The 12,219-nt window shown below is 50.9% G+C and overlaps 1 protein-coding gene across 1 annotated transcript; it reads right to left on the reverse strand.

The window, feature by feature from the left end:
* Window positions 1–2,143: 2,143 nt before the first annotated feature.
* On the reverse strand, window positions 2,144–3,598 carry LOC144180249 (uncharacterized). Its single transcript, XM_077708628.1, has one exon. The coding sequence runs from the start codon at window positions 3,596–3,598 to the stop codon at window positions 2,144–2,146; it is 1,455 nt and encodes a 484-aa protein (XP_077564754.1).
* Between the last annotated feature and the right edge of the window lie 8,621 nt (window positions 3,599–12,219).

Consider the following 12,219-nt stretch of genomic DNA (forward strand, 5'->3'; position numbering starts at 1 on the left):
AGAGGCGACCACTTCTTCCGGATGTAGGTCACAGTCCCAGAGGATGTGGGTCAAAGTTGCTTTAGCCCTTTTGCACACACTGCACACTTTACTTTCGAACACCTCCGGGCACACGTAACGCGCAAGCGCCGGCGTGAGCACGGATCTAGTTTGAAGTTGTCTGTATAACACCGCCTGTTCGCGTGCCAGTCCCGGGTGGGGCGGGGGCATGGTTCGGCGACCATACCGGTACCAGCCCAGCACCTCCGCATACCCGAGTAGTGGGTTCATTTTGTCGTCGTCATCACTGCACATATCACAGTCTTCACAGTCCGCTCCTTCCGCCGAGGCGAGGGCGGTGGGGGCGGCCGCGCGGTTGGTAAGTACTCGCGCGGCGGCGTCCGCCGTCTCGTTGCGGTTGGGATGGCTGCTGCTGCCGCTGCCTGTAGTTATTGTATGCGCCGGGAACCACCTCAGTTGGGTGGCCGGCACCGAGTCGTTCACTGCACTGCAATGTACCACGCGCACTGCACTGGCACATACTGAGTTGCGGGCGTAGTTCTTGATTGCCGAGCGGGAGTCGCTCAGTATCGTCGAGCACCGACGGTCCGTGAGGGCAAGCGCAATGGCCACTTCCTCTGCTTGGCATGCCGACGATGTCCGGATGCTGCAGGCACTGTACACTTCACCGGTCGTGGCTTTGACCACCACTGCCACGTAAGTGTCTTTTCTGTCTGCGTACTTGGCCGCGTCCACGAAGAGGGCGCCGGTGTCGTTCGCGTACGTGTCTGTAAGGGCCTTGGCTCTTGCGGCACGTCTCCCCGGGTTGTTGTCGGGATTGACATTCCGTGGGAGCGGTGTTATCTTGAGCCTTTCTAGGGTTTCCGCCAGTAAGACTCTGGCTTCTTGCTGCTGAGGTGTTGTTGTTGCCCCTGCGAAGCCCAGCCGGGTGAGGATGCTCCTGCCCGTTCTGGTCGTCGAGAGGCGTTCTAGTTGCGCGGTTCGTTGAGCTTCTGCAATCTCTTCGAGGGTGTTGTTGACCCCCAGCTCGAAAAGCCTGGCCGTGCTGGTGCAGTTCAGAAGCCCCAGTGCAGCCTTGTGGGTTTTGAAAATTGCTGCGTTGATTTTGTCTCGTTCTTGCACTTTCCAGTAGTGGAACGCACCGATGTACGCCACGTGACTGGTGGCGAAGCACTGGACCAGTCGGAGGAGGCTTGCTTCCTTCATTCCGTGGTGTCTCGTGGCTACCCTCTTTATGAGACGGGTGGCCGTCCCGAGTTTGGTGATGAGTCGGTCTACTGTGGTGCCGTTGCTTCTGTTGGCCTCCAGGAACATGCCGAGGACCTGGAGCGTCTTGACTTTGGGGATGACGGTGCCGTCTTTCGTGTGAAGAGTGATCTTCGCAGTCTTCCGTCTGTTTGCGGTACCTTCCCGATGGAGGGATGATCAGCAGTTCGGATTTTTGCGGCGAACACTTGAGGCCCGTACCATCCAGGTGGTCTTCGATGGCGTTGACTGCTGACTGCAGCGTCTCCTCGATGTGGCCGTCACTGCCCCCGGGGACCCACAGCGTGATGTCGTCCGCGTAGATGGTATAGCGGACTTGTGGGACCTCCGAGAGCAGTCGGTTGGCCACGCCGATCATGACGAGGTTGAAAAGGAGTGGTGATATGACGGAGCCCTGGGGAGTACCGACGCTCCCCAGTGCCCTTTCTGACAGTTGTAAATTTCCCGCTTGGATCTTCACGGTTCGATCAGACAGGAAGTCCCGGATGTAGTTGTACGAACGTCGTCCCATGCCCAGCCTGAAGACCTGCGCCAAGATGGCCGAGTGGCGCACCTTGTCGAAGGCACTCTGGAGGTCGAGGCCCAGCACCGCCCTGTTGTCGCGGGTGGGGACGGACGAGTCGAGGATCTCGTGTTGCAGCAACAGCATTGCATCTTGGGTGCTGAGCTTCTCCCTGAACCCTAGCATGGTGTCGGGGTAGAGGCCTTCGGTTTCTAGGTAGCGTTGCCATCTGTTCCTGAGAACGTGCTCAAGGACCTTTCCCACGCACGATGTAAGAGAGATCGGGCGCAGGTTCTCAATGCTGGGTGGTTTGCCGGGCTTGGGTATTAAGACCGTCCGGGCCGTCTTCCATTGTGGGGGTAGTTTTCCCGCTTGTCAGCATCGGTTGAAGTACTTTGTGAGGGCGGTGACCGCCCCGTCGTTGAGGTTTCGCAGGGCCTTGTTGGGGACCTGGTCCGGGCCGGCAGCAGATCTGCAGTTGAGTTCCTGCAGCACTGCGCGTACCTCCCATTCTTCGATGTCTTGATCGAGGGTCGGGTTGGCCGCGCCTTGGTATTCTTCGTGTTGTTCGGCTGCTGTGCTGGGCAGGTACTTAGCGTTTATCCGCTTGCCCGTTTCTTCCTCTCCCAGCTCTCTGATTGCAGTGAGCATGGTCTGGGACAGTCTGTGCTGTTGGTATCCCCGGGTCGACGTGTCGTCCAGGAGATGTCGAAGGAGTTTCCAGGTTTGACCCTTGTGGAGTTGGCCGTCTGCAGCACTGCATGCCGCGTACCACCTCTGGGTACACAGATCTTGACTGTACTTCTCGATGGCTCGTCCAAGCTCCGCCACCCGTTTTCGGAGCCTGCGGTTGTGCCGTTGGCGCTTCCACCGACGCTGCATCGACTGTCGCGCTTCTATCATGTGGGCCAGCTTGCTGTCCACTTGCTGTATGTCATCATCAGTGTCCAGCTCTGTGGTCGCTTGGGACGCCGCCTGTTTGATGGCTGAGGTCCATTCGTCGATGTCTGCGATGTCCTGTTGCGTGCCTTCCATGACCGAGCGGAAACGGGCCCAGTCCGTGAGCCTGTGCTTGCGCCTTTGTTCTGCTGTGTGGGGCCTGGCGGTCGGTAGCACCAACTCGAGAATATAGTGGTCGCTGCCCAGGTTATGTCCTGTATTGCTCCACCTGACATCACCCTTGGTCCTGTCTGACACTCGGACGAAGGAAAGGTCCGGGTTGGTATCCCTCGTGGTGGATGTGCCGATTCGGGTAGGGGTTGCCGGGTTCGTGTAGAGGATGAAGCCGGCGTTCGTGGCTTCGTCGAGCAGGTCCCGCCCTTTGACTGTTGTGCAACTGTATCCCAGCTCTTTGTGGGGGGCGTTGAAGTCTCCGCCGATAGCAATTGTTTCGCGCGGAGCCGTCCGTGTCGCTTTGTGCAGGAGAGCCTTGAACTTCTGTTGTCTGTGCGTGGGGTTGCTGTAGACGTTCACGAGCAGGAAGGATTCCTGCCGCTTCTTGCCGATTACCACCTCGGTCGCGCAGTGTTCGATGGTGCTACGGCCGAGGAAGTTCTCGTGTTTGATGAAGGTGAGTCCCTTTCTCACGAAAGTGCACACGCCCTGCGCCGCTCCCTTACCGCAATCACGAACGCTTGGGCGGCTGGCGTATGCACGGTAGCCGGGCAAGGACGGTGCATTTTCTGTGTGGGTTTCTTGAATCATGATGATGTCCGGTGGTTGTTCGATACTTAGCAGGTGTTGTTGCAGGACCGCCTTCCGGCACCGGAACCCGTTGGCGTTCCAGTGCCAGATCTTCAGGCCTGGGCTTGTTGTTGGTGTGCTGGCCATGTTGGTGGACGCGGTTGGGCGGTGGGGTTGCAGGTGTTTGCCACGTCATCGTCGCGGCCAAGCTTGCGGTAGAGAAATTCTTGGAGTGCGTCGAGACGGCGCTCGACGGCGGTAAAGCGGGCGTTTACACGGTGCTCGAAGGCGTCCATCCGTTTTTCGAGTCTGTCGATTCGTTCAGTACAGCGGCGGAGACGCACAGCGAAGCTGATTCCGTTCTTTGCTCGTGGTTCCTGCTCTTCGTTGGGCGATTGTGGGGGTTCGTCTTCCTGCTCCTCCATGTCGATTTCGGGGGAGGGTGATCGTGGAGTCTTCGCCTCGGGTTTCGGTGCTTTCATGCTGGGTTGTAGAGCTTTTGAATTCGACGGTTGGCTTACCGGTTGCGTCGCTGCCTGTTGTGGTTGTTGCTGATGCCGTGGTGTCAGCGACTGACTGGGGGCGGGGAACTCGGCCCTGTTCCCACGTAAGCTGGGTTGATGCTGGCGGCGTCGGACGTTCGCGTTGCTGTTGCCGGTTACTCAGGTGTCTCAGCGCCTCTTCAAGGCGCTGGTCCAGGCGCCTGATTTCTGCCTTGAGGCTGGCGTTTTCTTCTCGTAAGGATTGCATCGCGTCTTTCGGCTGTGACGAGTTATTCCGGCGTTGCTTGGAGTCCATGACGACGTCGGTCCACGGGACTCTTTCGCGGGAGCGGGATTCTTTGCGACCGTATGCGCTGGCGCGCTGTTTGCTTCTGCTCCTGCTTTCCCGCCTCCTCGATGTCTCTCGATCGGGGTGGGCGGAGCTTGGCCGCCTACAGCTGCGGCTTCGTCCTCTGCCATCTGTCATCTCGGGCAGAGTGAATGCCAGCGTGCTGAATTCTTTTTTCGCTGTTACATCATTTTCACGCGCTATCGCTGCCCGAAAATATGCTTTTTTTGCCTTTTAAGTTGTTTCGAACGCTCTCGGTATCCGTTGTGTGTGGGTGTGTGTGTTTGTTTGTGTGTGTGTGTGTGTGCTTGTGTGTGTGTGTGTGTGCGCGCGTGTGTGTGCGTGCGTGCGTGCGTGCGCGCGCGAACACAGCGTAATACCGATAAGCTCTCGCGTATTGTTTATAGGCAGGCGAATACGATAGTCAAATAATCTGTTAGGCTTCCACGGGTACGACTCAATCATATTTTTGCGTTTTATTTATTATGCTTAGGGGTTTCAAGTACCTACTGCAATCACGCTACCAAATTATTTGCCGTGAGTGAAAAAGTCATGATATTCCGCGATGCCTTTCATGTCGCTATCGACTCGACATACGTATTTTTTCGAAAGACTGTTTCTGAATTTCTAGATTTGCTAATTTGTTGTCATGACATATTTTTTTCGGTGAGCAGTTAAGCTGATCACTAATATCTGTATGCACAACATTGGCTGTAAGTAAGTTGTTCGGGATGCTAGTGAATAAACACATCAAGTGGAGAACTATAACAATCGTAACTCGGGTAAAGATTTTTATTACATTACTTAGACAACGTCCATTTATGGTAGACTGGAAGTCTCTCTGTACGTTTGTATATGCAAGCATTCATGCCAATAAACGGCACCATCACGTTTACCCTGCCTATTGCGGAAGAAATACCGATAGCCATTTTGACAGTATACACTTTAGATGCTGAAGTATACGACGTCTCTGTCAATAGTATCGCGATAAAAGTTACGCCAAACGTTTCAAGTAGTGTTGCCATGTCATCTACTTTATCTGTCAAAGACCGCACGTTTAAAGGGAAAAAAAAGAAACGACATAGGGGGTATTTTCGTGTTTACTAATGGTTGGATTTCGGTCGGTTGAATTCCCATAATTTGGTTCTTGCTTGGAACGTACCGAATGTTCCAAACAACATGTACGAGATTTTTAAAAACAAAACCGTAAAACGTGTTGTGTTTTGGAACCATGCGTGACTACAAAAAAGAATACTGCTGCGCAATGAATTCACTTATGCATCACCCCGGGCATAGTCTACGTCAAAAATTCAAAGCACCAGTAATTACCCTAATGGCACCAGTAACTACTTCTACCTTTAACCTGCATTGGTGTGCGGTAACGTTTTTATTAAATGTCGCACACAGGCTGCGAAGGCCGAATTTTCGTCCTCTGCACCCGCCCGCGCCAGGGAAAGCGACCTTAGGCTACGCGCGCCGCGGTGCGGCGGAAAACGGCGAAACAGCCTCTTCGGAATTACGGTCTCTCCGGGCGATTGGAACGGCCATAGCAACGGCGCGCCGCCGGTAGCCGATCGCGGAGGCCACGCTCCGAGCACGGCCGGGCTGGAGGAGCGGCGGGCGCGCACTTTGCACTCGCCGCTCCTCCAGTCCGGCCGTGCTCCGAGTGAGGCACTTAGTGTCAACCCCACGAGGCGGCGCTCGCGTGCCCCGCCCGAGCGCTTTTTCGACTCGGAAAGTGTCGGGCAGGCGTGCGTCGGGCAGTCTCCGAGGGGCTACAGTTCTTTTTTCGTGTTAAAATAGTAGAGAATGCTTTTCATGTACCAAGGTTTTTTATGGGAAAGGTACCTACGTGGTGTGTTTAGTGTTTGCTCTTTTTTTATCACATTTGGCCAACCCAGCAGACCACGCACGCCGTGCTCAATCTAGGCTAGCCTGAGGATACTTTTTTCTTCTTTGTTTGATGATATTTATATCGTGTTGTGTCAACTGAGGAATAAACGGGTTGCTTAAGGCTTTCTGCTTAGGGTCAATGTTTCTGCTTTTCTTTCTTCATTTTTTTGCTGATTTTTCTATCAAGTTCTGCATACCGAGCAAACAGCGTCGTGCGTGCGCAAACATGTACGTTTTTTTTAAATTGTACCGACGAAGCACAAATGATAGATGTCTTAAAACTTCAGTCAAATCAACGGAAAGCTTGTAAATACAGTATTCGCGACCTCAATTCTCAGAAAAGCACCACGCCACACAGCATCATTTTACTGCGCGATCATTTAAAAACTGCATACTGTTTGGAACATTGTACACCGATAAACATAAAATAATTACACCTTATTTACATTTAATTATCTACATCCACCTTATAAACAATTAAAACAAAGAACCAAGAACATTTAAACAAGTGTGGTTCCTGTTAGGCTCCTTTGACAATTTCCCAAACCAAGATCATGTGCAGCGGCTAACTGGTGTTGTTTTCCTATAAGGATCATGTGCACCGATTCAACAGTGGGGATATGTCATTGTGTCATCTGTTTATTGTTCGCTTTCCATACTGTAAATAATTATCACATGTGTGCGCTCACCCCCGCATGTCCAACGAACGTGTGAAGCGCTTAACTATAGCAGACTATAGGAACACGAAGGGAAAAGCAAAACCGAAACCACGTGTAAGTCGAAATGCAAGTGCGAAATAGAAGCTCGGTGCGCTTGAAGCAAGAACAGGTGCGAATCAGTACCACACGAAAGCGTCAACTCCCCGGAGCGCGCGAGCAACGTCAAACGAGTCCCGGTAATGCGCATAAACGCAGCGCATTTGAGAAAACACACAAAACAACGGAGAACGGAACCAAATAAATAACGCAACCCGCAGCGTTCATTTTCGACTGTATTGAGGGGCATCAGTTCTATTGCAGTGTAAATTCATCCCTGGTGCGGCGAATGCGCGTTGCAATAGCTTTACGAATGCTATTGGTAAAGTAGCAAGGTTCCTATGGGAAAAGTACAGCTATGCCGTGCGCATGTACTATTTGTTCGTTTTTTCAACCCCTTTGGCCAACCAAGCAGACCGCGTGCGTCATGCTTTAGTGATTGAGGCTAGCGTGTGGGTACTGTTTCTTCATTGTTTGCTAATGTTTCTGTCGCATTTTGTCAGCCCCGGAAACAGCATGGTGCGTTAGGCAGGCCGACTTACGCACATTTACGTTTTTTTTTTAAATTTGATCACGCTAGAGCACTGCGCAAGCCACAATTCCTAGGCCCGGCCCGAACCCGACAAAGTTTTAAATATAAGCCCGTGCCCCGCCCGTACCAGGCAAAATTTAATAAAATAAACCTAAGCCCGTCGGACTGTTTTGAAATATCAGCCCGCGTTCGAAAGACTATAAACATGAGTCCGAAAAAATTTGACCTTTTCAACCTGGAAACGTAACCATAGAGCGAGTATATTGGACTTACAATTTTCAAACTTGGACCGAGCTTTGTAAATATATGGATAAATATACGTTATATATATATATATATATATATATATATATATATATATATATATATATATATATATATATATATACAGATAGATAGATAGATAGGGGCATAATGGCAAAAATAAAAATTTGGCCGCAGATTGCACTAGTGGTGCAAGGCTGAAGAAACAGCGGTGCTTGCGACGCCTCTTTCTTCGTCGTAGACCCGGCTATTGTACCTCACATGGCGGAAGCCCACGTGCAAGCCTAGGCAACGACGCTGTACAAAAGCCTCTATACCATGCGTTGCGCAACGACGTCACGGCTGGAAGGTCGCTGGTGAGGCTTAGCGGATCCATGCCAAGGCTAGCGAAGGAGTGCGAAGCTATGCGAAGCTATGCCAAGGATTGCTAGGCAACGCGCAGTGATGTAGTCGCTCGGGGAGGTTTCTTGGTGCGACGGACGTATAACGCTGGCTCAACCATCTCTGGTGTTAAACAAAGATTAGCCAAGCATCTGCTTGCGTTGCTGCGAATTTCATTCAAAGAAAAATATACGGCAGCCTTTTCCAGTTACCTGCCTATCCCCTTTTCCCCCGCCGCTCAAATCTCAAGCTGTTCCTCTCCTATTTCGGTCCTCTTATCAACCCAATAGAGGTTTGCTGAATTCTAATCTGTACGGATCTTTTGGTACTGTTTAGCTTGGCTAGGGACCCGTGGGCCCTATGCTTGACCGCGAGCGCTTTTTGTGGTTCGTGGTTAATTCATTATTTTTTTCTCGGTTTCTCTGTTTTCTATGCCTAAGTGCACGCCCACGACTTTAATTATAATAACAGCTGGTAATTATAACAGCATAAGGAGAAAAAGTTACGTATTTGCTGGCACCTTCTGTAGCTTGGAAATGTTTGCATATATGGACGTCTCGCTCAAGAATTCGCTTAACTTTTGGCGAGCCAACTAACTTGAGCGATAAGCCCGTTTAAGTTGCCCAAGAAAAACGGTCTTTATGTTTTATTGGTATAGTGGTTTATAGTATGAACAACAGTACTTGTGTGCGCGTAAAATGTTTCAGCACATTTATGATAGCTTTGTTTATTCCCCTGATTTATACGCATTACATAATATTCACGCTTTACTTGATGCACTAGTACAACGAAGCAGCCGTTCTCTCCGAAGACAATTCAACACGACACAGAAAGCAAAAATTCGGTGTTTAAAAACCGGAAGTGCTCTTGGAGTGCTTGTCATCTTCACGTAGGCATCCAGCGACGCATTGGCTATTACTAAGGCGAGAATCTCAGTGGCACTTGTTAACGCGATACACAGAGAACACAAATAAGCCGGAATGGGAGTAAATGGCTTATTCAATAACTCAGTACCAATTCGGAGTTTTCAAAACTCCTTCCAATGGGAGTTTTGCCTTGCTCCCATTATTTCCGCAGCTTTTTCAGTAGCATATGGGAGTTTCATTTTACTGCCACTACAATGGGAGTTTTCAGTGGTCGCGTTGGGAGCATTGTTGACCTGCATTCGAGGTATTCTTTGTTTTGTTTTTTAGCGCTTGATATAACTGCTACAGAAAAATTTATTACTGTATTTTGGAATTCTTTAATGGGCGCACAGGCCGCATTTTCATTTTTTGTTTAGAATTACCTAATTTCTAGTCGGTTTCCGCTTCAAACGTTGAATGGTGAAACGTGAAAAGTTTGTTTTCTGCACAGTCAATTTCTTGCACAAAAATGAGATAAATACGATATACGTGCGAACACGTTTATACGCAATAAAAACACTGTATCAACAAAACACCTCCATCGGGAACACAAGGTATCTTGGTAAGAACTTTATCTACTACAACACTCCTGAACAAAAAAAAAATGTAAGCCATTTGCAAACAATGAGGTCAGCATGTCGTTGGTGCGCTGTTTTCTTGCACCTGCCTCCCGAAAGCTGACGTTGCCGCCCCTCTTGGCACGTTCCCCAGGAAGCCACAGCAGCACATGCATTAGAGGGATAGCAAAACGCTTTAAATCTAGGGAAACAAATACAGAAGCACTATGGGCATCTGACCTGGAAAAAAAAATAAAGCAACGGCATTGTAATGACGCTGAACTTGTCACTCTTGTGTCCAGCTTTCCGTAATGTGTGAATGTTTATTTAAAGCTATACTCGGTGACAACTTAAGAACGGCACCGGAAGTTGCCGCTGTGCCTTATCACCGTAGCCGGATGTTTCTCCGCGCGACGCAAATAGGGCGTTACTGGGAATATTTTGAACAATGTGCGAGCCGTTCCCGTGATTTTTTGGAATTAATATGCTTATAAACGACTCCAGTGACGACAAACAAACTGCGTGAGGTAAGGCAGACGATATCACGCATTCATAGCAAACTCCTTTCAAAACGCGCGCGCACTGACGTCATGGGTCCGGCGCTTTGGCGGAGTGATGCACTACATGAGGTGGTGCCGTTCTTGAGTTGTAACCGAGTATACGCAAAATTGAACTTCCGTCCGATACACCTGCGCTCACTAATTCGTCAAAACGAAGTGCTCTGCTCTTCAAAAGGGAGCGCGACCGTTGTGGCGACCAACTTCTCAAAATGTTTTCTTTCCCTCTTTTCCTTGCTTGTAGTGTTCTGTGAGCGAGCTCCAGGTTTTACCAGCCGCACAGCCCTCTCTCCCCTCACCCAAAGTTAAGGAAAAATTTCGGTCGGTGTGACGCCTGCCCTCCCCCCCTTGAAAAAACAATTTCACCCAACCTCCCCGAAGGGAATCGGAAGGAAATGCGAAAGCATTTCTTTTGCGCGAGAGTGCGCGGAATTGTGTAATGCTCGAACTGGATTGTATTGCACTTCTTGCTCGAGGTACCGATGCCGGCAGACATTTCATTTATATATACTTGCGACCGAGCGAACGGGAGAGTGGGGCGAGCGTCGAGAGGAGAAGCACCGAAGCACCGCGCCTACCCTCGCCTACACTCTCCCACACAAGTGGGAGCTCCGGCGAGCTCCCGCGATGCGAGCGCCCTCACACGACCGAGCGCGCTCCTCCTCTCCACTCCACTCGCCGCTGATCCGCCCGCACCACCTGCTGCGGTTGCTAGGTGAGAGGAGGAGCGCGCGCGCTCGCAGCTGTTGCTATGGGAGAGGGGGTGAGAGCGGAGAGATTGCACCTGCGGGCGCGTGGACGCCGCACGGCACCTGACATGGCTCGACTAAGAAATGCATTCGCATTTAAAAGCAGTCGTCGTTACAAGCGCCTATCGTACGAAGAGCTCCCATGGGGCCTCGACCTTCTCCCTTTCCAGTGAAAGCATTAATCTCCGGCGGCACGCGGGAGTCACCCTCCTCGTTGCAGGCGCGGCTGGGACCACACGTAGTTCTCAAGACAAGCGGCCGCCCGGCGACGTTTGACTGGCCAACTTCACCTTTGCCTGCCAATAAGGCATATATAGACACAGCCTAACAAAAACACCTAACAGCCGTTCACAGTTCGGACAGTTTTCATACTGTTCACGAGTGTGAATGAGTGAGTGTTCTGCTTGACACCCGCGCATATACGCATTGCTTTCACACCGTTCGGTCTCCCCAATGACGTTCCGGGCATGGCGCCCTCTGTCACGCACAACATTCACCTCCAGTGGCGGAGAATCGCCCGTGCAGTCACGCGGGAAATACGCTGAGTTTATTTCACACTAGAAGGGGCACAAGTCTCCCAAAATGTTGGGTACAATAAAAAACGTGAAAATCTTACCTTCAACAACCTCGCAGAGGCACAACCGCGTTGTTTGTAACGAGCCACTCTCAGGGATCACTGCATTTAGGCCTCGCGTCGGCTCGCTGGCGTATTCCGTCGGCTCGAAGGTCGGTGAAACGGAGGCGACGTTGCAGTGCTTCGCACGTCAGTGCAGGCTGGTTCCAGATTGTTCGCATCGAGCTTCGATTGTCGGGAAGCACTTCACACCCATTCGTGCGGCCGCAAGTTCACATCGACAATAAATTTTCGGGGACGCTGGAGCTCACACGACACACGAAACCAACTGGCAGCCATTTTGTAAGGAGGCGTAGAAGAGGAAGGGGCGATGGAGGAAGAGAAGGAGATAGAGGAGGCGTGGGAGTTTTTAATACGCACATTAAGACAAACGCAGTATTCACAGCTAGATACTGCGTTTTGTGAAGTGGTACAATCGTGGTAAATGCGCCTTTTTACGACGGCTTGTGGCCCCCGGTGTAAACTGGCAGTTTTTCCACCATCATACTACCACTCGTGGGAGCAGGCCTCCTGCCGTGAAGAGTTTAAACGACGTATGCCAGCAAAAAAACTCCCATTCAGCCTAACTTGTGTTTTGTGTGTACTTACAAAAAGATGGTTCCTTATTGTGAAAGTTGATTTCACACCAATAAAATCACGGTCATATTTCCAGTCAACTTCATTTATTAGCTTTGACAATCCTGACAACAAAATGCACCTTACCAAGGGCA

The sequence above is a fragment of the Haemaphysalis longicornis genome, unplaced genomic scaffold (genome assembly GCF_048455015.1).
Source record: "Haemaphysalis longicornis isolate Haplotype H1 unplaced genomic scaffold, Haemaphysalis longicornis Haplotype H1 scaffold_4, whole genome shotgun sequence".
NCBI classification, from domain to species: domain Eukaryota; kingdom Metazoa; phylum Arthropoda; class Arachnida; order Ixodida; family Ixodidae; genus Haemaphysalis; species Haemaphysalis longicornis.